General features: G+C 41.3%; 1 protein-coding gene across 2 annotated transcripts in view; it reads right to left on the reverse strand.

Moving 5' to 3' along the window:
- The window catches only part of TDRD3 (tudor domain containing 3), a 273,694-nt gene that overhangs the window by 133,967 nt on the left and 113,650 nt on the right, over positions 1 to 26,077 (reverse strand). For both annotated transcript variants that reach the window (XM_054013628.1, XM_054013637.1), the window contains one exon: positions 3,869 to 4,029. In XM_054013628.1, coding sequence (XP_053869603.1) covers positions 3,869 to 4,029 — 161 coding nt within the window. The remainder of the gene's footprint in view (positions 1 to 3,868; positions 4,030 to 26,077) is intronic.

Consider the following 26,077-nt stretch of genomic DNA (forward strand, 5'->3'; position numbering starts at 1 on the left):
ACTCCATTGACAAAAGGAAACCTATACAATCCCTGAAATCCAACAACCACATAAAGATCAAACCAAGAAATTCTACAGCCTCATTGCCCATGAGCCCACACCAGAGACCTTGTTAATGCTTCCCAAGAAACACAAAACAAGGGAAACCAGGCAGACCCATCATAATGCCAAACTCAGCCATTTCATCCTTTTCCCATTACAATTTTATATTCAACAACAAACACTTTGTCCAAACCATGGGAAGAGACATGGGTATCAGCAGGGCTTTCCAATAAGCTAAACTCTGCCTGGCCACTTAGAGGAAGAATTTCTGGACAAATGCACTACAAAACCCATGATTTACCTGAGATACACTGATGGTATTTTCATCCTCTGAACCAATAACCTTAACTCCCTCACAGACTTCCACCACAACTTCAACAACCACCACGCATCCACCAAAGTCTCTCTAGAACACTCTGTTACCAACATTGACTTCCTCAACACCACAATCTGCTTCAACAGTGGAACCCTACAGACAATTACATACAAGAAACCCACTGCTCATCACACTTACCTACACAGATCCAGTAACCACCAAACATACCAAGAAATCTGTTATCCACAGCCAGGCACTCACATACTACAGTACATGCTCCAAGGAGAAGGTCTGAGACATACACTTTAATACACTTAAAAGCACCTTCACCAAACAAGGACACTTCACCAGAATAGTAGTTCGTTACATGGAATGGGCAGCCCAAATATCCTAAGGCAATCTGGTTCAATACAGGAAAAAAATACCCTCCAACCTCAGACCCGTAGTTGTCACCTACCACCCCCCACTGGAACTCTTATGGGGTATCAAACAATTACAATCCATACTCAATGGGGACCATATCCTGAAAGGAATCTTTTCCAAACCCCCTCTTCTGGTCTTCTAACAACCCCCCAGCCTCACTGTCAGAAGGAAGCTCCCCACAGACCAAGATTCACCAACTCCAAGCACCTCCACCCCCCTGCAACACACCTTTCAAGATCCCTGGGTCCTACACATGCCCATCACAATATGTGGTGTACCTCATCCAGTGCACTAAATGGCCCAATAACAACTATGTGGGTGAAGCCAAACAATCACTATACTCTTGAATGAACTCTCGTAGAAAATGATAAAAACACAAAAAACCTCATATCACTCATGGGCGAACACTTTTCACAGAACCATCATTCCATATCTGACCTCTCAGTCCTCATCCTAAAGGAAACCTGCATATCATCTTAAGATGAGGAGTCTGGGTGCTTAAATTTATAACTATGCTAGACACAAAAGACTACAGACTCAATGAATATATTGAATTGGCTCATTACAATACCCTGTAACCAACTAACCTTCCTTTGTCCTATGACTGAAGAAGCATTAACTGCCCACTTCACCTTGAATGGTCTCTTTGCAACAGTATTAACCCCTTATGCTTAATCTGTTCCACTTTTTATTTAGCTGCAACACTCTGAGTGCTTTTCCCAGACCTGAGGAAGAGCTCTGTGTAAGCTCAAAGGCTTGTCTCTTTCACCAACAGAAATTCGTTCAATAAAAAATATTACCTCACTCACCTTGTCTCTCTAATATCCTGGGACCAACACAGCCACAGCAACACTGCAAACAAGTGTAGTTGGTGTCAATCTCAATGGTACAAAGAATAGCACCAGGAGCCAACAACTCCAACATGAGCAGATAGGTGAAAGAGAGAAGTTAAAAGAAAAAATCCCAAATGAGACCAAAAAAACCCTATTCCATAAACTATATATCTAAGAGCTATTAAACAACTATTTACAACAGGAAATACTTCTCTTCAGGGAAAAAAGGTTACATGCAAACACCCACAAGATGCTCCAACTACTGACCACAGGCACTAAGAAAGAACTGATGGGCGGGCGGGGAAGTTCCAGCCTTTATACCCTTGGCTGTGAGCACAAGCAAATGCAGGGGACATGTGCTGGCCCAAAAGATACCGCTATGGGAAAAATCTCTGGCTTCAGTGTACTGGGTGTACACACCCCTAATGTGGAATGTACATGTGCAATCACCTAAAGAATTTTAATTATTACATACATAAAATATACTTACATGCTTATTTTACGAGCTGGGAAGCAGGAAGAAAGATACATTTAAAATAAGTTTCACGGGCAAAATATTCCTGGATCTAACTCTGCTGGCTTTCTGATCACACATACTACTCCTAGGGCAAGGGATGGGTCAAGAATGGATAGTATATTTGCTCCAGGTTTTGTTATCTTCATAGAAATTTTAGGTCTTTGAACAGGTCATTCAGTGAATGAAGAAGAAAACATGAAAGTTGAAATTGGTGTTTTTCAACAGTACAAATGACTTCCTCAGCAAGTATAAATATTGTACGGCTTTTCAGAAAGTGTTCTTTCAAAACCTCAGCAGCAATGACTTGAACAGAAATAGCCCATATTAGTGCAATATCCTAAGGCTGAATGTAGTACAAGTGAAACTAATTGAGAGAAGCATCTATAAGACTGAATTGTTATCGCCACTGCATCAGTAGAAATGGTGCCTGATTTTCTTTTCTTTTTTCTTACCAAAATTATCCATAATACTGGACATTTTGAAATGTATAAGTATGATGAGACGTAATGGATAACAGTTGAACCAACTTCAGTAAGAATCTAGGATACAGATCAACTAAACCACAGCTTGCATCAAAAACCAATAGGTAAGAGGAGCTCAACAACTGCAATGGCACAAAAATCAGACTAGTGAAAGACCCTTATATTCCTACAGGGTGATAAGATTTCTCCTTCCTCAAATAAAGAAAAAATTGAAGTTAGATGAAGTTTTGCCAAGGTTGGTAGAGGTAAGGTTGGTAGTGGTACGGCAACTTCCTAACATATCCAGTGTTTTCACAGCATGCACTTAGACCTATTTATTAGCACCAACCAGAAAAATGCAATGTATAGTTCAAGTCACTATCCATGACACATGATCTTTTGGAAGGTTTGGGGGGGGACTCCATTTCCATCATTCTTGCCCTTTCAACATGAACACCCTATTACTTTTCCTGAAACATACCATGATCAAAAAGCAGTCACTAGCTAGGCAGCCGATGAACCAGGAAACAAATCAATCTTGTAAGAACGCGACGCAAAAGTGCATGTCCCAAAAACTTTATCCATTTGCCTTTCTCCTACCCCATGGATATTAGAGTCTTGGTCCCTACGCTTTTCCCCAGAGTCAATCCAAAGCCCTGTTACTCATGGGCAGATAAATAAAACTAAATACATGTCAAAAAACTGTAAAAAGGGACGCTTATGAAAGTATTGCCATTTTCATGGGCTATAAAATTAAATCTTTCTGAGTTTCTCTTCTCTCCATGTCTAGTTAAGATTCCACAATTAAAAAGCCTCAAAGAAATCCTTCTGATATTCTGGGGAGCAACTTCATCTACTCATCTCTTGTATGCCAACAGCTAATTTTACCTGGGTTGCCTGACATTTCACTATTTTTCAGGTTGCCTCTTCATCTCAAATTTACCAGACAATTGTCTCTGACTTTTCTATTTATTCTCTGCGGAACTTAAACATAACAAGTACAAGGAAAACTGCAAGCTCTCCGACATGGTGGGAATAAAAAGCAAAAGCTATGATATTTTTGGGATAAAAACCAAGAACAGCAAGGGAAGAAAAGGGAAAAAGGCAATGCAGTCAGGAACAAAAATGTCTATTGCATTGTAAGAATTAATTCTGCTTATTTTTTGAGTTATTTTGACAAAGTGGGAAATATTTTGCATATTACTGATTTTTCCATTAATACTATATAATGTTTAAATGTTGCAACAAAGACTCAGTGAAGAAAATTGTTGTTCACCTTATTTTTGACATGTAATTATATTCTATTGCTATGCAGCTTGTGTGTCCATCAGTCATCTGCAAACGCAGCATTCTGGGAGCAGCCTGAGATTCTTCATTATCCTTTGGTGCAGCAACATTGCGTATTTTTTGTATCTGCAGGACACATGGGCCTTCCAGCTATAAATACAAAATGAAAAAATGAGAAGTGAAAACATGAAAAACTCAATGACTTTTTTTTTGGTTTGTTTTTTAAACATTGGGATTTTGCTACACAGTGTTGTCTAGCCATACAAACTGAAGCCTATAGGCAAGACACAGCCTAATGGTCTGCAATTTCTGAAACTTCATGTTTTAGACTATCTTGTACATAAATTGAATTTGCAGAGCAAAGGCATCCTTCTACGTATATACTAGCTACAATGCCAATTATCTGAAGGGGATGAAGAGTATTTAAAAAAAATGCTGTGAAAATATTGTCACTTTCAGATTATCATGGAGGCCAAACACTAGGATTTCAAAATGCTATACCACCGGTTCTCAAAGCCAGAGTGAAGTAAAGTGAACATCAGCTGGCTTTACAGACCAGCTGGCTTTAAAAGAGCTGTATTCCAGCTAGCTCTGGCAGCTAAATTAGGAACATAGGGTCTTCAAATAGGGGGTTAACAATGTATGGCCCCCAGAAGACATTAGTGAAATTCACTTAACTAAATTCAGTAAATCCATGTTGCACTAGCTATCCCACAGAAAGAATCTCATTTTGCTCGACTTCGAGTCAGGGTGGATCGATACAAATCCAAGTGATTTAAATCACCAATTTTAATTATGATTTCAATGAGAAAACCTTGCTTTAAATCATTTTTGTCTTGTTTTGCATTTGTACTTTTTAGTTATTTTCCTAAAAAAGGTTGGTACAACCACTAAAACATGTTGATTCACAACCAAATATAGCCGTTACAAAAAAAAAAACAAAAAACCTAAACTAAATTTAGTGTAACCCAAGTATACGCTATATCTATACACATTTTATTTAAGCAATTATATAACTTAAAATACATCTATTCAGAGTTTTAATTTTTACATTTGTATTATGTTAAAAAATAGTAAACAATGTATTTCTTCTTTACCGGATGATCATTTTTCTTGACTCAAGATTTGTGCCAAGCTGTATTAGAATGGACACTGGAATTCAATTAAAAATGCACAATAACAGCATTTTAAATTTTTTTTTATTAATTAAATAAAATTACCCTGAATGTGCTGGAAGAAAAAATGTTTTAACAAAACATACTTTGCATTTAAAACTAAGTGATTTATTAAAAAAATTAACTATTAATTGCAGTTAGTGATTTGATGGTCATCATGGCCCAAATTTTCAAAGTTATTTAGGTGCCTAAGGATGCAGATAGATGCCTAGAGCAGTGGTTCCCAAACTTGTTCCACCGCTTGTGCAGGGAAAGCCTCTGGTGGGCCGGACTGGTTTGTTTACCTGCCGCGTCCACAGGTTTGGCCGATTGTGGCTCCCAGTGTCCGCGGTTCACTGCTCCAGGCAGGAGCTGCTGGAGCACTGGGAGCCACGATCGGCTGAACCTGCGGACGCAGCAGGTAAACAAACCGGCCCAGCCCGCCAGAGGCTTTCCCTGCACAAGCGGTGGAACAAGTTTGGGAACCACTGGCCTAGAGGAATTTTCTGAAGTGCCTAGAAAGGTTAACGTCTGTTAAAATCTATATGAGTTAGGCACCTAACTTGCTTGAACACTTTAAAAAAAAATCTCCCTAGACATCTATCTGAATCTTTGGGTGCCTAACTATCTTTGATAATCTGCCCCCGTCTTTCAAATGCTTAGAATTAGTAGATGTCATCTTCTCCCATCTGTTTTTTATTTATAGACTAAAAAAGGAAAACAAACTCTCCTGCTTTTACAACTTGCAGTTGGATTCCAAACTTTAATGAATTACTCCAAATGAAGAAAATATTGTCTCTGCGCCTGCTAACTAAACTGAAATAAAAAATAATTAAGGCAAAAGCTTTCCTGCACAACACAAACTGAAAGTATTACATTTGGAAAAAAATCTAAATACCAGCATTCACTCTGTTGTAAAGGTTGAAAATAATATAGATCCTGAATGCAATATGTGACATTGTAATTTATTTATAAAGCTTGAGCTGCCCTGGCAAACAGAGGCTAGGGACACTTCAGAGCATGGTTTTGCATCCCTGCCAATCCTGGCTAATACCATTGATTGACCTATCCTCCATGGTCATATCCTATGCTCAAGTTATTGGGCTCAATACAGCAATAATTGGACGAAAACTTAATTTGATGGGGGAACTGGGGCAATGGTGAAGGTAGACAGCTCTGACAAGGGACTGGAGTAAGGCGGGAGAAGTGGGACCAACTGGGTGAAGAGACTGGAACTAAGAGCTAGATGGGGAAGAGACTAGGACAAGGAGCCTGAGATGGGTTGGGAGAGGGACAACTGAAATTTGATGGATTGCCCTGGGTGGGAGATTAGGACTGGGAGCCAGGGAAAGGGACGGGGGAAAGGAGACAGACTGGAAAAGGAGCTGTGAGATAGGGGAACTGGGACTGATTGGAAAAGAAAAGTGGGATGAGAAGACTGAAGAGTGGAGTGTGTGCAGGCAAAGAGAAAGGGAAGAGACAGGACTGGAACAGGGACAGGTCAGAGATGATGAACCTGATGGGGTCAAGTTTGGGAGAATAGGCAGAAGAGCCTGAGCCCACTAGAGCGCACTCCCCTCCACAGCCTGAAACGGAACTCAAGATTCTTGAGGCTCGCACCATTCCTCTGCTGTCAGCAAATTTCTGTGAAACCCACTGGCAAACTGTGCGTCTCATTCCCCTATGTTGTTGGTCCACATAGCAGGATAACAACCTACTTTTGCTATCAATTACTCCATCAGTAAAGTGGCAGAGGTCTTTGTGATAGAGCTCAAGGTTCCAAGCCATCTGATAAACCATGATGCTAAATCATGGAATTACTATTTTTATCAGTTTGCTTTTTTTTAAAAACTAACTTTTGAGGGCAATTTCCTAGGTTAAAATACCATCATTAAGGTTGCTAAATGATGTACTCTCAAGTTAGGAAATGCCAGAATTAAGGTTGACTGTGCAACCTTAATTTCACCCCCTTGTGTCTATGATTATGAATCAGTCTTTAAGTACATGATCACATTCTATATATACACATAGACATCCACATACATACGTGTGTGTGTATACACACACGCACACACCACGACTCATGCCTCATTCAGTGCACAGGATGAACCTGATCTGGGAATGAATATGGGCTGGGTAGTGAAGGTGGCTGTTTGTTCTACGACTCCGTCTCATTTGTTGAATAAGTTGTGATGTGTAGTGAAGGAGGCAGGGGACTGCAGGAAAAGAAAGGACAATCTCATGATTAAGGCTGTTGAATGCTGCCCTGGAGAAACAGGTGCTATCCTTGCCTCTGCCACAGCATTCCTACATGATGCTAGGCAAGTCACTTAAACAAAAGTTTCCGCAGTTGGTCACTAAGTGTCTGTTTCTCATTTTCTGGGTGCCTAGTTGGAGACGTTTGAGTCTGATTTACAGAAGGGCTAAGCATTCATAGCTGCAGCTGAAGTCAGCCGGAGATTTGTTTGAATATACAAAGTGCTATACAATGCTAAAAATCAGGACCTCAGTGTTTCAAATTGAGCACGCAAAATTAGTATACACTTCTGACATTAAGCTCTCTGTGCCTCTGCTCTCCATTTGTAATACCACCCGCTCAACTCACAGGCCAGACATCAAAAATTAATTAATTGTCTGTAAAGCATTCTGATACTATATAGATGAATGCCATAGAACAGCCCCCCAAAAAATATTTTTTCTTTTTCCAAAGCAGGGTTTGAATAGTGTGCAGTAAATAAGGCTTGGGGCCACACACTGAACACTGGAGATAAAACAAGATATTAGATAGTTGTTCATTATATAAGCATCTGCCATTCTGTGTACTAAATGAGGCTGGGGTCTGGTGGAAAAAATATTATGTGATGATTAGGGCCCTACCAATTTCAACGGCCATGAAAAGCATGTCACGGACACGTCTCCCCCTAGGAGAGCCCCAGCAGGGGGGGCTCTAGCTCCAGCTGGGCTAGGGAGGCACAGAACTTGTTTATCCCCTGCACAGCCACTCGGGGGGAAGAGAGACCAGACCCACCTACAGGTACCTGCTCCCGCTGCAGGATGCTCTGGGAGTGGGGAGCAGCCCCAGAGACTCCTGCAGTTGGAGGGAGTGCCCCAGCTGGGGGCTCCTAGCTTCTAGTCCAGGCAGGGCTGGGGCAGGACAGGACTTGCTCTTTTCCTGCAGGCTGCTCTTGGATATCTCTCCCAGCTGTAGATAGCTCCACAACTCCTCCTCCCCGCTCGCTTCCTGTCCTCCTCTCTTTGCAGCTGCCTGAGGCGGGGACATTGTACAAGGACCTGCCCCCTCCCCCTTCCAGATGCAATTATTAGCTTATTTCAATAAAAACAAAAAGAAAGGTGATGCACATGACAGAATTTTTTAATTGACACTTTACAGCAGCAAATCACACTCAGGGCTCAACTCACTGATTGGCAGATATGGACATTGGGGAGGTTTTGTAGTGTAGTGATCTCAATTGATTGTCTACCAGAAGACACATGCAATGCCTGTAAAATGAATGTCCAAAGTAAATCAAAAACCTCAAAAATGATTACTGCAACGGATCATGTGAAAAAATTTGGAAGCCAAATTCCATATGCCAATGGTGACGAACTAGTTTGAACATGCTACAATACTTCATTGGATCACAGATGTCGGGCAACAGTTCAGCGTCACTTAGGCCTTGTCTACACTACCAAGTTTTGTCACCAAAAACTGCCTTTTGTCGACCAAACAGTGAATGCATAAACACCACAATGCAACTTTCATTGGGAAAAATGCCCGGTTTTGGCGACTAAATACATCTAACCTGACGAGAGACTTACGTTTTTTTCCTCTACATTTTTTTTTTTGACAAAGTGCCAATGTAGACACCGCGCTTGATTTTGTCATTTTAATTGGCCTCCAGGAGGTGTACCACAATGCCTATCCTGACTGCTCTGGTCAGCAGTTTGAGCTCCACTGCCCTGCAGCCAAGTAAACAACCATCCACCCCTCCCCCCTAGAAGCCCTGGGAATTTTTGAAATTCCATTTCCTGCTGGCTTGGAAAGGTTTCATCGCATCTTCCCAGGTGACCATGGCGGGTTATCGCACCATTGCAGAGCTGCTAGATCTGATAAGTATATGGGGAGAGAAGGCTGTGCAGTCTCAGCGTGAGCCGTAAGAATTGGGATACCTACAGGCACATTTCTCGAGGTTTGTGTGAAAAGGGCTATGATCGGGACACGCTGCAGTGCAAAGCGAAGATAAAGGAGCTGAGGCAGGCATGCCATAAGGCCAGGGAGGCAAACTGTTGCTCCAGTGCTTCACCTAGATCTGCCGGTTCTATAAGGAGCTGGACGTTATCCTCAGTGGTGATCCCACCTCCACGAGCCCTGTGGATACTTCGTAGGGCCCAGAGGCAGTGGAAAGAGGACCTAATCCAGAAGACGAAGTTTTTGAAAAAGAGGTGGAGTTAGACAAGGATGTGTAGCTCCCGCTGGGGTCGCCTGATGGCACAGGCAGCCAAGAACCATTCTCCACTTCAGAGGTGCCTAGCCAGTCTCAGCAGTTGCTCTCTGACGAACAAGAAGCAGGAGAGGAGATCCCGGTAAGTGGCTGTGGCTTGTGTAGTGCGGAGGTGGGTTCAGGGTATAGAAATGTGGGAAGCTGGCTATGTTTCTGTGAGCTGGACATTTCCCTGCATCACTAATCAGTACGGCGGAATAATATGTTGATACACACCGAGATCTCACAGGAATCCTCCAGAAAGATCTCCAGTAAAGTTTGCTGGAGGTACTCGGCAATCCTCTGCCAAAGGTTCCATGGCAAAATAGCTTTATTCTTTCCCCCATTGTAGGAAACTTTCCCACGCCATTCGGCAATCACTTCTGCAGGGAGCAAAGCAGCACATACGCGAGGAGCATAGGTAGAAGAGCTGAAGCCACAAGCATGGAGTAGATGTGCTCTCGTTTCCTTGCTTATCCTTAGTAGTGAGATATCTGCTAAAATGACCCCCACCTGTGGAATAGCGTGGGAGAATTTTAGATTTTTTTTCACTACAATGCTGCACCATGACCCTTGCAAAGAGTGTATGCTCTTTTCCCCACGTGGAGCACCCCTCTCACCCCCCACCAACACTCACCATGCTTTGAGTGTTTGCAGAGATGTGTGTCTGGCTAGGGTCAGTGAGAAAGTAATTGCAATGTTGCAAAAGGAGTATTTAACTGAAATGTTTCAATGCTGTGCGTGATTTTAACAATCCCACTTCTGTGCAATGTCCCCTGTGCTTCACCAGATGTGGCCTTCACAAACACCCCACGCACCTCGGCCAAGCATCTTCGCCAGATAAGAAAGCACTCAAGATGCAGCAAAGAAGATATGTTTCAGGAGGTACTGCAGTGCTGCAATGCAGAAAAAAGGGAATGCAAGGAGTTCTGGGAAGCCGAACAGCAGGACAGAAAAGAGAATCAGGAGTTTGTTAAGGACGTAACTGCGTGGATGATTAAAGTAATGATGCTTCAGACTGAGAAGATCCATGCTCAACCTCCCCTGCAGCACATTCAGAACCCTTTCCGTGCCCCCCAAACTCTGCCCACACATTCCTTTTCACTTTCCAGGACTTCTCGTATTCCCCTTCACTCCACCCCCTCGGACAACTTTCAAAATGATAGCTGGACCTACACACAGTTGTGAAAGTCCGCCTTTCCCTGGTTCTTCCTTTCCCACTGAGCATCTGTGTGTTTGTGTTTGCTTTTATTGGACAAGAAACAGCAAAGTTTTATAATGGTAAATCTTTATTAGTTTTCTACAAATTGAGATTGCAGGCACTACCAATACATGCATAGGCATTTTAATCATTTTCTTACTGGAATATAAGGCAAGCTCCGCACACAGTTCAAGGAAGGTGGCTTTCCACATCCAAAAGCCACCTTCCTTCCTGTAGCCACTGCTCTTCATCCCACACATGCATGATGATACAATCCCACCGTTCAGTGCTTGTTTCCCAAGCCCAAAAGTGACAGTCTATCCTATGCAGCTGTTCTGTGAATGCCAAAAGCCATCTGAAGTTGTTCCTATCCATATCACACAGAATGCAAGGCACCTGTGAGTCTTCTTCAGTTAGGAATTTCACAATTAAGTGCACTGCCATCCGTGATGTCTTCATGACAGTTAACAGAGCACAGGAGAGCAGTGTGGGATCTATCCTTTCTCACAAAGATGCCGGAGTGCACAGCAAAGAAAGGCTGTTGCAAAAATACTGCAAAAGAAAGCCGGAAGCCCCATGGAGTGCTGGGACAGAAAGCAATGCATCACGGGACATTGAGCCCGGTCCCAAGATGCACCGCGATCCGCTCTGCCTGCCCACAACACCTAGCGACAGAAGGTATTGAGCTGGACGGTCGGATACATACCCACAGTGCATTGCTCACATTGTCAATGATGGTGCCCCCACTGTGGACACAATCTGCTGACAAAGGAAGCAAGTGTGAACATGAGATTCTGATTTTTATCATGTCGACTTTTGGGTGTCAACATCACTTTTGTCAACAAAAATTGGTAGTGTAGACATGGCCTTAGACTTGGAAACCCATCGAAGCAGAAAGGGCTGCAGATAGTGCATTTCTGGTTTAAAAAAAAAATCTTCTCTTTTTAAGAAGGAAACAGAGAGCTCTGAGACCCGTTATTTAGCTAGAATGGAACTTGTGGATGCATTTGCAAGTTCTAATATACCGTTGGAAAAACTTGATCACCCAAAGCTGTGTGAGTTCGTTCAACGGAATGTACAAAAAGCCAGCTGGCTGCTTACCAAGTGAAAATAAGCTATGACATGATGACCTTCCAAAAATTTTTGCTACACATTTTGAGATGATGAAGTCTCAAATTAACCCATTTGAGTCTTTCGCAATTATTTTGGATGAGTCCACTAGATGAGCAAGACAACTACGTACTACATGTTCTGTTTGATTTTATTTCTGACAAGGCCGAAGATATACAGACAGGAAAGCTAACAGTGCTTGCCGACTGCATTTATTTGGATGCTGTTAACTACACTACAGTTTCTCAAGCAATAATTAAAACCATTTCAAAATACAGTGCAAATTTTGACAACGTATCTGTTTCCATAAGTGACAATGCAACTTATATAACTAAATCTTTCAAATCGGTTCTCCAAGTTCTAATGCCAAATGCTGTCCATATTACATGTAATGCACATATAATTTCTCTTGTCAGTGAGCTGTGGAGGTGTGAGTTTGGTAAAGTTGATAAACTGGTCAGCTACATTAAATAGATCTTTTAACACTGCCCTAGCTGCAAACTTTGATACAGGCAGCACATTGTAAACACAACTGAAATTACTGAAATTGGGGAACAAAAAATTGCACTTCCCCAAGAGCCAATAATTACTTGTTGGAATTCCTAGTTTCGGGCTGTACAATACCATGCAGGTCACCTGAAGTGCTCAGAAGCGCTGACACTGACACCAAAAACGCAGGTTTTAACAGAACTGTCAACCCTTCTAAACGATGCTCAGCTGAACGAGGAAGTTCAGTTCGTTGTCATGGACTTAATCACTTGGTTTGAATCTCGACATGTCACAATCCACCAAGCGTACAACAAAGTAATGGATGTACTGTTCTGGGATGAAGCACAGTCAAACGAAAATTGCTCTGACAAAGCTGAGTTAAATGCCAGTGCTCAGCAGGTGTTTTCACGCATGGCAAAAAAGCTCAGACAAACACTCTGCTGCTATGGAGAAGAGTCAATCGATGTAACAAAAACAGCTCAAAAGTTTCAACAACCTGCAGCAGGGTTCCTAAAAGCAGTGTGTATTTCTGACCCTGCACAAATGCACCTTTTGATGACAGATTTAACCTCACTTAATGCAATTCCTGGCTTTGATAAGAATTGTAGATTGGAGATGCCTGCTTATGAAAATATTATGAAAGAAGCGAACTGTAGTTTGTCTCTGCTACAGTTTTGGAACTCAGTGGAAGGCAGAATCCCCCACCTTGCAAGTCTAGTTCGACGGTGACAATTAACAACAAATGCCATGGATGCAAAGACAGCAGTGTCTAAACACGAACAGGTGTTTTCAGCACAGAGACAGGGAATGAAGAAAAACATGATTGCTGGATGCTCCCTGCTGACATTCAATTAATGACATTTGAAACCAGAACTTTTTTCCCCCCACACTTGTTTTTCATAGAATCCCAGAAGAATATAGAAAATTAGGGTTGGAAAAGACCTCAGGAGGTCATCTAGTCCAACCCTCTGCTCAAAGTTTTTGTCAACTTAAGGCTGTGGTTCTCAAGTTTGAGGTTACCAATTGAGATCACTGCACTACAAAACTGTCTCAGATGCCCGAATCTACCAATCAGGGAGTTGAGCTCTGAGTGTTATTTTGCTGTTGTAAAATGTCAATCAATAAACCCTGTCAAATTCACATAAACTTTCTTTATTTTATTGAAACAAGCTAATAATTGCATCTGGAAGGGGGGCACACCCTGTACAGTCACCCCTCCCCCTGCGGATGCAGAGCGATGGGGGCAAGAAATGGGAGGGAGGGAAGCGGAGCTTTCTGCAACCAAGAGAGGTACCCAAAGAGCAGCCATGCAGATGAAGAGCAAGTCTTGCCCTACGTTCCCTCTAAGGTGCGTGCCTGCACAGCAAGCCACCAAGGGCCACGCACTTAATTAGCAGAGCTGTGCAGGTATGCACATTGCACTCAGGGGCGTGGCCAAGGTGGGCCTGGAAGATGGCTGTGGGGTGAGGTGGGGAATAGGCGGTTGGCGAGAGCAGTGGGGTGAGATGGGGGGTGGTGATGGGGGAGCTTGGAGTATGTGGGGCTGCCAAACACCCCCACCTCCCAACCCCGAAGCTGCGGCGAGGCCAAACACACACACCCCCTCCCAGCCCCAGGGCTGCGGCGGGGCCAAACGCCCCCGGAGCTGCTGCGGCAGGGAGAGAGGACTCGCCCAGCCCAGGTGCTGCTTGTCAAGGTCCTCTCTTCCCCACCACGGGCCCAGGGCAGCCTGCATCCAAACCCCTCATCCCTGGCCCCACCCCAGAACCCGCACTCCCCACACCCCAACCCTCTGCCTCTGCCCGAGCCCCACCACACATCACCGATATATTGGTGCACATAAAGTTCATTCCGCACATGGATGAGAAAAATTAGAGGGAACATTGGTTGTCCCTTCCAAGCCAGCCAGGACTAGCAGCTAGGAGCCCCTGGCTGGGGCGCTCCCAGCAGCACAGGTGAGATCTGACCCACCTCCACCCCGAGAACCTCCTGAGGCTGAAGGAAGCTCTGCAGTTGCTACTTTTGGAGTCCAGCTCTGAAGGCAGCACAGAAGTGAGGGTGGCAATCCCATGACTCTCCTAAAACAGGTTTGTGAACCCCCTTTCCTCCGTCCCCCAATCCCTTTTTGGGTCAGGACCCCCACAGTTACACCACCATAAAATTTCAGATGTAAACAACTGAAAACGTGAAATTTACCAATTTTCAAATCCTATGGCCATGAAACTGACCATAATGGACCATGAATTTGGTAGGGGCCTAGTGATGGTGTAAAGACTGTATTACAATGCACATATACAAGGGGGATGAATTAAGATTGTACAGTCAACCTTAATTCTGGCATTCCCTAATTTTGAGTACTTGATTTTTCAAGCTTAATAATATTCTAGTAACAGCGTTTTTTGTGCTTAATTACATATAAATTTGCCACCCAAATACTGAAAACTTAAAAGTGAAAAGCTCCATTAAGAAACTAAACCCCTAATAAAATATATGTTTTGTAATATCTGTTTACTTAACTAATTAATGAGTTTACATACCTTTCATAAATTAAATATTTTAAAACAGATCCTTCTTCACTTTTGAGCTCAGAATTCTGTATTTCCCTTTCAAAAACTGGTGAAATCACAACCACCTTCAACACTACTGGGATTGGACAGGAAATATGGCTTTGAAGCACAGGATTGAAAGTAAGGTCTTTCAGGCTCTGTTCCAGGTAATGTCATGTACTCATTTTGTGACACTGGGCAAGTCACTTGTGGGTTTATTTTTAGAGGTCCTAGGCAGCTGCAACTACTATTAAGTTAACCTCAGGCACTCAGCCTCTTTAAAAGTCAGCCCACTAATTTCGGGACTCAGTTTCTCCATTGGTACGATAGGGATAATACTACTATTCTACCTCACAGAGGATAAGCCCTAACTCAATTTTAGTAATGCTTTGAAATCTTTGGGTTTAAAGCACTGTCACTGAAAAGTACTTTTAACTCTATGTTGAGAGTTCCCCAGGCAAGGAGTATCTTACTTGCCTTTATCACAAACATAATAGAAAAAAATATCACCTGATGTCATAGAGCAGGACACTGAATCTTGAACACTGGCTTCCGAAAATTATATGAGGGGCACATTTTTTAAATGGTCTGATTTTAAAAAATACACTTGAAATTGTTAGTGATTTTACATTTTAAAGGTAATTGCAAAGTTTAAAAAATCAACTGAAAGATAATCATTAAAGAAACCATTAGAAAAACTAACATTCAGAAACAAACTAGATAAGAAAAGCTTATACTACAGATAGCATCCTTCAAATATAAAGCCTCAGGTTTTCCTTTCCTTTCCTTTCCTGTGTTTAAAACGAAATTAAAAGGCAAAACCTACATGCATCAGGTTACTTTAGTACATGAAGCAATATTACTGAAAAATATTAAGAGCAAAATGTATCAACTAGCTTTCTTCCAGCAAAGCATCTGTTAAAATATGATCTCCTACTTTTTCCTTTACTAGTCTTAATCTAATACATTTAAAAAAAAAATCTGCTAGGTCCTGTAACTGCAGATCTCTGTCAATTTTTAGATTATTTTTATAATGCATTCCTAGCTTGAAGCACATAGGACTCTCAGACATACCATTTCATCACAGCAAACTACGTCCACATCTTTCCTGCATGTCAAAATACACCTACAATTTAAGGTTTTGGTGGGGAGGAAGACCTCACTATTGATGCAAAATGATTTTAATAAAATTATTATAACAATTTTAATATTAGGTCATTACAAACTTGTTTGTGCCTTTACAAGTGTGAGGATGCACTCCATATGCTTTATGGAAATATGCTTATATGACATGACATAACTGGAATATGCTTCACACTAAATACCCCTTCTATGATGTCGTTAGAAAGCTTGTAATCTACTAAGTGACAGTCCCAAGCCGAACCCGTCACAGTGGCATAGTCAGCAGGATATGTGCACAGCTGATTGCTTTGGGACACTGGTAATGATTTTAAATGAGTTTTGAGTGTGGTGGCTGAAGAACAGACAAAGAAGTTACTGGTTTGATATTTTCTGTTTGCTTATTTCGGGTAAGGGAAATAGAGACAGAAAAGTAAGCAAAATGAGCAAGAGTGAAGCTCAGAAGAAGCTAGAACTGCACAGGATGCAGATTGCTGAGAAGGAAAATGAACACAAAAGGCAGATGGAATTAAGACAAATAGAAACTGATGCGCAAATGGCCAGGGAGAGAGCTGTGCACCTGGAACTCAGGCAGCTGGAGGCTGATGAAAAAAAGCAGGAGAAGGAACAAGAGAGGCAGCAAGCTCTGGAGTTAAAAGACAAAGCAACTGAGGCCCAGAAACAGGCTCAGATTGAAGCACAAAAAGCTGCCCTGGAGTTAAAAGACAAAGAAATTCAGGCCCAAATTGAGACCCAGAAGCATGAACTGGCTATAATGGAGTGGAAGAGACAGAACTCTTCAGCAACTGGCTTCATTTCCCCAAAAATCCACAGATGGGAACAGTTATGCCGACCATATGATGAATCCAGTGATACTGCCGAATATTTCGTCACCTTTGGAGAAACTGTACACTCTCCATGCGATTCCTGAGGATCAAAAGATGACTACTTTGGTTGCAAAATTGACTGAAAGAGCTCTGGACATAGTCACTAAGATGGCTATTGCTGATGCTTCAAACTATGGTATATTTAAGGAATTGGTTTTGAAACAGTTTCAGATTACACCTGAAACCTACAGAGTTAAATTCAGGAGATTTAAGAGGGAAACTCGATTAAGTAATGTGTCTTATGTAAATGAAGTGAGGGATTTGTTAGACAAGACGGTGAGGGGAAAAGGCATTACAAGCTTTGAAGAAATGTGTAATTTGGTTGCTCAGGAACAGTTCCTGAATATGTGTAGTGACGAAAACAGTACTTGTGGGACAAAAAGGTGGATGCAGTGGTTGAATTAGCTGAGTATGCAGACTCTTATGAGCAATCACAAGCTGCAATTAAACAAACCACTGGCAGAGGGGTACAGGGTTGGTGGAAAGCAGAATCACTGTTTTACACCTGAGAAAAAGGAGGCTGGGCGTTCACCGCCCCATTCCCCTGTTATTCATCCCAAGTCTCCTATACAAGCAGAGGAGCCCAGAAGGTGCTATCATTATAATTCCACTGAGCACCTGAGGAATAAATGCCTTGGGCTGAGTGGGAACAAGCACCAGAACACATGAAACTGCTGTTTCTCAGAGCACAGGGGTATCCCAGGCTACTGCCTCTTACCACACAGGATTTGTAAAGGTTGCTTCTACACAACCATATATGCGTATGTATGCTATTAAGCTTAATGACGTAGTTCTTCAAGGCTGGAGGGATACTGGTGCAGAGATTTCTGTAGTCAGGAGGGACCTGATCCATGAGAAGGATTTGTTACCAGGAAGAATGGCAGAATTAGAATTGGTGGGAGGTTACAAAGTCCTTGCACCTTTAGCTAAGGTACACATGGAAACTGGTGATTTGCAGGCTGAACTGACTGTCACAGCAGTGGCATACAATTTTGCACCGTTTCTACTGGGGAATGACTTTTTTGATGTGGCAGAATCTGTCCCAGGGTTTGTTAGCAGCAAGAAGGAATCTTGTGCTGAAAATCACATGTGCTGCTGGGGAAATAGGAGTGTGTTTCTTTAATTCCTCTGTAGCAGTAGAAAATGGACTGCTAGGGCAGGGATGGTTGAGACCAGTTCCTATAGCCCCGGGGCTCAAGGCCGGTCCCTGCAGGAGGGGGTGGTTAAAGCCAGCTCCTGGCCTGTGATCATCTCCCTGGGGTAGGGGGATGATCCATCTGGTAACAGGGGGGCCTTCCCAGCTGCTGACTGCCAGGAAGCTGCAGGTCAGCAGGGGACAGGCCCTGCCCTAGGTGCACAGGGGCATGTATCCTGGAGGGGAGAGTCCACCCAGCTGACCATTTGGAAACAGAGTGTGGGCTGACCGAGAGGATCTTACCAATCCAAAGCACTCCATTGAAGGATGTTGTTCCTGCTACACTTGTAAAAGATAAAAATGTCTCTTCAAGGCAGAAAGAAGAAAAACATTGCATTTAGAAAGTTTCACAAGCAGGGGTAGGGCAAGAGACAAAGAGATTCAGAGGGAGAGGCTGAGGGCAGACCTGGTTGCACTGCACCCTTTCCTTGCTAACACCCCAAACACATACCTGAATTAAGAGCCTTCACCAAAAAGACAAGAGATTCTGTGTCTAAACCCCTACCATGGTACACAAAGGAATTGGGAAATGCAATAGACACTGAACAAGCTAAACTGTGTGAACAGAGCCAGTCTGCCATGGATTTGCTGGTTATCTTGTGTCTTTGACTACTTCACCTATGGGTCAAGACAAAGGAGTTAATATTAATGGTAAATGCTTTGAAGATGTGTGACATACCTGATTTTTGGAAAAAACTTTTGTACATGCTAGGGTTGGTGACAAGACAGTCCCACAAGCATGTTGCTTTTCAGCTTATCCCTGTAAACAGGCTGGAAGCTTGGCACAGCAGAAGCATAACAGGCCTACGCTGCTGTGTGGAAGGGGAAACTGAGACACACTGCCTCATGGCATTGGTGGCTAAATGCCAAGACACCTACACTTTAACAGATATTGCTATCTGCATTCTGTTAGCAATACTACACCCCAACACATTTTCGGGCACCTGGGGACCAGGAACCCAGAACTTTGCAAGAACCCCTATGAATAGCATTATAGTGTTTGATAACGCTGGATGGTGGTATGACCAGAGCTGAACCAGAATTTTAAATGCACTGCCTCCACCATGGACAGTGTCCAAGTCTCTGGCAGTAAGTTCAGGAGGAGGGTGTGACGTTGCACTCCATATGCTTTATGGAAATATGCTTATGAATATGACATAACTGGAGTATGTTTCACGCTAAATACCCCTTCTATGGTGTCATTAGAAATCTTGTAATCTACTAAGTGTCTTCATCCTATTTGCTTGCATTTATTATTTCTATATCTGGAGTTAGGAGAATAAGATATAAACTTGTATCACTGATGTAAACATATTAAGTGGAGGCCAATAACGGTGCTCCAGAAACAATCAGTTGTAAAGTGCCTTAGTTACTTGAAAGCCTTCTTAAATCTGGTTCCTTTCCATTTAGAAGGAGGGTTGGGGACCACAAGAGACAAAGGATGCCTGCCTCGTGCCAAAGCTATAAAAGGGGGTGGAGCAGGACAAAGGAGGCCAGTCGTGAGAAAACCCCGGCTTACCACACGAGATGTATGCTGGAACTAACAAGGATTGTAACAGAGGAAAGGATTGGGCCCAGACTAGGAAGGAGTCTAGTCTGTGAAAGAAGCTTACTGGAACATCTCTGAGGGTGATATATTGCCTGTAATCAATTTCTTAATGTATTAGGCTTAGATTTGCGTGTTTTTGCTTTATTTTGCTTAGTGACTTACTTTGTTCTGTCTGTTATTACTTGAAACCACTTAAATCCTACTTTTTATACTTAATAAAATCACTTTTGTTTATTAATGAACCCAGAGTAAATGATTAATACCTGGGGGAGTAAACAGCTGTGCATCTCTCTCTATCAGTGATATAGAGGGTGAACAATTTATGAATTTACCCTGTATAAGCTTTATACAGAGTAAAACAGATTTATTTGGGGTTTGGATCCTATTGGGAGCTGGGTGTCTGGATGCTGCAGACAGGTAAGCTGCTGAGCAGTTTTACTTAAAGTCTGCAGCTTTGGAGGCATGGACCAGACCTGGGTCTGTGTTGCAGCAGGCTAGCAAGTCTGGCTCAACAAGGCAGGGTTCTGGAGTCTCAAGCTGGCAGAGAAAATGGGCTCAGAGGTAATTTCAGCACGTCAGGGGACAGTCCCAAGGGGATCTCTGTGACCGAACACGTCACAACAAATATGTTACAGCCAAGATATTTGAAAACATAACAATACTTGTGCATATTTTATTTAGTTTTGTTATAAAAAAATCAAATTAACCAAAGGAATTTCCAGGAGGCTTCTGCTTTCTGGTTTAACAGAGACAAGTAAATGTTAAGGAGGTAACTCCTCCTTGTCCATAAAGCCACATTTATTACTCCTAAGGGTGTTTCTATAAAATCAGAAAAGTTGCATTTTTAACTTTTTCTTGCTTTACATTTTCTGTGCCAATTACTTTTATGCTATGTTTTGAAAAATGGATGTATGCTTGGTTGGTATGATAGGTGCTTCGAACAGAATGTTTGATAGGAGTTTTAAATGTAAAGACTGTAACTGGTAAACACAATTTCGTTAAAAGGACTTCACGGAGAATTAACACTGAAGATTCTTATCAAACCATAAAGCCTAGAGGTAAAGTAAGCCCAGCCTTCCACTCTTTGCAAAGAAAAGCTTCTAGGAAAAACATGTGTAGTTGGAAATGTTTTAAACCTTTCGTTAATTTCTTAAATGCTGAAATGGCAAACATCTTTGTGAAATGCATACTTGCAAATATGCTAGCTAAATACAAAGCGCCTCATAATTCCTAATGTCATTGCAGTGTAAATAGTAAAATGCTTTATTCACCAACATGGAATCGAATGATCTTGCTAAACTAATTACTAGTGTAAAAAGACATTTAAGTACAGAATATTTATATTAATGGAGAATTAATTACTGGCTTTGCTAAAGAAACTCCCTCACCTACCTCAGGAAGACCAGAAGAATCATTTCTCCAAAAACTGTTATAAAAAAATCAGCATTTCTTTAATAACTATTTAAGCTAAAGACTCTCTTTAAGAATTATTGAATTTTTTAGAACACTGTTTAAAAAGAACTAAAAAACTTTGTATAAAGAACTGGAGTGCTTGGACTTTTTGAAAATAGAAATTAATTTCCAGCTGGTCTCTCATAAAATTAAAGAAACATCTCAGAAATGGACTGAATAAAAAGAAAAAGCTAAAATTAACTTTAAAGATGTCCTGAGAATTTCCTGCCATAAAGACAAAGGAAATATGACATCAAGAAAGAATGACAACCCTAATGCATATATGAATTAACAAACTACATGTTCATAAGATGAAGGGGCGACAAAGGACAACCCAATGGAACTTAATGAGCCAAAGAGAATGACAGCAACCATCTTTAAATCTAGAAAACCCTGGAAGAGGTCTGTTTTCCTCTAATTTCATGGGCAAAGGAAGGAGAAGAGTATTTAAAAAATCTCTGAAGTGAGCACTCTTCATACAAACACGCTCCCTGATAACCATGCTCAAACACGCACACATACCCCTGCTAGCCTATTTAAATAGCAAGCATACATCAACTTATCCTGTTCATCTTTAAAAGCAAGCTACCACAGACAGCTAAGAAAATCAGAGAAGATTCAAGAAGAAATCAAACCAAGAACTGTTCCCAAAACTTCAGCATGGTTTGGTAAGAGGAAGTTAACTAAGACACTTTCAAAGGATTTGATTAAAAAATGTGTGTGATTATTTTATTGGGATATGGAAATGCTGTTGTAACTTAATATCTTAATAGTTTCTCCTTTAAATTACCAAATGGTTACACCATATATTCCTGGAGCGGAGACAGGGGCTAAACACTGTTTAACAGAGAAATAGTGGGATTTAATCATCTTTAAGAATCTTAATATTTGTAATTAGCTGTTTCAAGACAGCTCTTTAAATGGCTTCTTCTAAGTAACTAATTTAAATATCTTCTTTGATTTCATAAGATTGCTTATTTTGCTCTGTTCTAAACTGTCTGGTTATTATTAATAGTCAACAGGATCCTCCTGCCCTTAAACAAATTCTTTTGCTCAGTTATAAACAGCTTAAGTACCTATGAGATACTAAGCTGTCCTTAGTAAATTTGGGACAATATATACTTAGGTCTCAATTTATCAAATGAAGAACATCCCCAGAAGCAGTTCACTCTCCAAGATGTAATCTCTGTTAAATGCTCTCTGAGTGGCATACAGAAGAGATTTTAACAGAAGTAACCAGTTTATCATTTGGGTTCTATCAGTTTTGTTTCATGTTTTCTTCTCTTCACTTTAATAATAAAATAACCCTAGTTAATAATTTATTATTTTGTTTGGCTTTATTTGTGGCATCCTCAAAGATATATAAAAGAATACCTGGGATTAAAGAAGTGGGAGTCACACCCCTGAACTGGCAGCAAGAGAAACAATTCATAAGAGCTGACCTACCATTTCTTGTTTTTCTAAACTAAATCTTTTTAGTAATTTTTAAAATAAAATGACTTGGTATCCAACAATTTAAAATTACCCCTTTCGACCCCAAATGTACTATTTAAATAAATTAAAATATTATCATACAATATCTCAGAATTGTAAAATTAAGCTAAGTATTGCTCAATTTACTTTTGTTTTGATTTATACAATCGTTCGATATTAAGGAGTGCTTATCCTTTGCTCAGAGTATTCCTTAAGTTTAAAAATTCAATTATATAAATAGACAAATGCATTGACCTTCTTCACTGAATTAGCATATATACGCAAATGAAAACATACTGTAGATATTTATGATTTTCCAGCAGAATCTCTCTCACACCTAAGCAAACAAACAGGCAAAACCAGCATGCCCAGAAGATTAATAAATTAGAACTATTTTGGACCATGGAGTATGGCTCTAGATAAAACACTGGTACTCCCATTACATCAGTCAAGAACTGGTTTTGGAGGCAGGTGCTTGACATCTTTCTCTCAGGCACATAAGGCTGTCCATATTACAATGTATATTGATCATCAGCAGACAGAAGGCCATTAGTGCTCTCCTTCTGAATACAAGTAATAGATGCTACAATTCTAGCCAGGTAGGGAAAATACAAAGTGTATAAAAAAATGTAGTAAATAAGTAATCTAGACAGAAGAGTACATTTTAACTATTTTATTTCACAAGTTGATTCCTGTGGGCCCTATGTTATGAAAGGATTTTCTTATAAACTATTACCAATACCTATCTTTTATAATTCAGGTTATGTTATGGGACGTATAACTGGAAAATGGAATATGCACAACTGTTTCCAAAACTGCTGTTCTACTTCATTCTTAAATGCCTAAAATGCATTATTTCATCTGTTCCCAAACTGGTCTGCAGAGTACTTTCTGGTGGACCACAGAGTTGACATATCAAATTGGTTTGGCTTCTTCTTGTATCCAATGTCATGTAGGGTTTTCTTAAAGACTTCCAAGCAAAAACAGCTTCATTAGAGACGAATGATGCATAGAAGAGGAAGTGGAAGCAGGAGCTGTTCAAGGGAACTGAAACTACAGGCAACTATCAACCCTCCCATCCCCTTGAGTGTGGAGTTAGAAATCATTGCCAGGTGATAAATATGCAGGGGAGCCAAGGAGTAGGCAACACAGGCTGAGGAGAGAAGAACAGAATAAATCAGATTAGAGATTAAATGAAAAGCAAAAGGAGACTGATTTTTTCCCTAAAATGAACACCACACTTAAGGTATTAATTAGTAGTAGTATGATAGCACCTGGGAGTCCTAGACGTAGACCAGGAACCCACTGAGCTACACACTGTACAACTGTCAATTTTTTTTGTAGATATCATGGCAAAGGACAGATTTTTAAGGAGGGATTTGAAGTGTGATCAAGTGGCTTTGTGGAAGTTTAGAGGGAGCATCTCCCAAGCATGAAGGCCAACATAGAGAAGCATGGAAAGGTTTGTTTGAATATATAACAGTGAGCGCTCAAAGCTGATGTCATGGGCCGATCAGAGGGCTTGTCTACACTTACATTTTATAGCGCTCTAACTTCCTGGCTCAGGGGTGTGAAAAATCACCCCCCTGAGTGCAACAAGTCTGAGCACTTTAAAGCGCTAGTGTAAACAGGCTCCAAGCGCTGGGAGCTGTGTTCCCAGCACTCGTAGCTAATCCCCTCTTGGAGGTGGATTACCAGGAGCGCTGGGAGACCTCTCTCTCAGCACTCACACATGACCACACTCGCACTTCAAAGCACTGCAGCAGGAGCGTTCCCGCAACAGCGCTTTGAAGTTTCCAGTGTAACCATGCCCAGAGAAAAATCCAACCTTTTGATGCTGAATGAAAGGTGATTGATAGAATGAGGATAGGCCATGAAGGGCCTTGAAAGCGAAGACATAAAGCTTATGTTTGATACAATAGAAAAAAAAGAGGGAGCTAATGGAGGGAAGCAAAGAGAGAGGTGACAGGGTCAAAACCACAGTCTAGGAAAATCATCTCTGCAGCAACATTTTGAATAGATAAGAATAGGGCAAGACTGCTTTTGTCAAGGCCAGAGAAAAGGATGTTGCAGTAATCATGACATGAGATGATGAGATCTTGGACAAGAGTTTTCGCTGTGTGAGTGGATCTATAGAAAAGGACATATCTTAGAGATGTTACATAGAAAGAATCAGCAAGATTTAAACACATCCTGGATGTGAAGACACAGAAGGAAGTCCAAGTTAAAGATAACATTCAGGTTACAGGCCTGAATGAAAGGCATGATGATTGTCTTGTCCACAGAGACCGAGAAAGAAGATAGCACAGATGGCTGTGGGGTGGGGACGGTGCATTAAGAGAGCTCTTTTAGCCATGCTGAGCTCGAGCCATCAGCTCGACTTCTATGAGATATCAGAGAGACAGGCAGAGATATTAGTTTGGACAGAAAGAGTCCCATCTGGAACAGAGAGGTACATCCATGAGTCATCAGCATACAGATGGTAGTTGAATCTGTGTTTGCAATGAGCTTACTCAGAGATAAGGTGTAGAGGAAGACAAGAAGAAAGCCAAGGACAGAGTCCTGTGGAACAGCCACAGAAAGCTGGAGGGTGGATGAGGAGGATCCAACACTGGAGAGGTGACTAGAGAGGTACAAGGAGAACCAAGAAAAGAGACTCAGAGAAGTCAACAGAGTATAAAATTTCAAGAGGAGGAGCATGGACCACTGTGTCTACGGTGGCTACCAGATAAAAGAAAATGAGGATGGAGTACTGGTTTTGACATTTGGCTAAGAAGTCATTATACACGTTGATGAGAGCTATGTCAGTTGAGTGCAAGTGTATTCAAGATGAAAATAACTATTTACCTAACAATACATTCTTATGTAAGCAATTACTGTAGTTGTCACAGATGCTACACAGTCAAAAGTGGGATAGTGAATGAGAAAAGAAGAGTTCCACAATGTGATCTTCCTAACGTGTAGCTCACATTATGAAAAAGTTAGACCATCCTGTATTACTCGATTGATTTTACCAACTAATGTATACGACAATCAAGAAAAAAAAAATGGCCAGTGAAAGCTGAGGAAGGAACAAAAGTATACAAATATGTATGCTGCTGATGTGACTTAAATTACTACAGAAATAGTAGGAAACCTACTATGTAACTTTAAAGAGAATGCATAGTAATTACAGGGTAACTCATAACTCCAGTTAGGTTTGATTACTGCCAAAAGCACCTTCCCAATCAATTATCAGAAATGAAGTTCCTTTTTAGCACTTTTTCTGAGGTGAATGTTTAACTTGTAACAGAAAACTAAAGAAATACTTTAAACATGCCAACAATAATAAGCATTTTACAAGTCTTATTTGTATTTAATTCAAGATGCTTCTTGGTTATTCATTGTATATATGCATTTGGCGGAGGGGGGGGAATTTAATTTTAAGCTAATGTAGCCATCTGGTGGTTGATGTTGGTAATACAGATTTTAAAAACCATGCAAAACATATATGAGAATAAAATGTGTGTGTTAAGACACACAAATACAAAGAACCTGTGTGC

The sequence above is a fragment of the Malaclemys terrapin genome, chromosome 1, assembly GCF_027887155.1.
Source record: "Malaclemys terrapin pileata isolate rMalTer1 chromosome 1, rMalTer1.hap1, whole genome shotgun sequence".
Lineage (NCBI taxonomy): Eukaryota > Metazoa > Chordata > Testudines > Emydidae > Malaclemys > Malaclemys terrapin.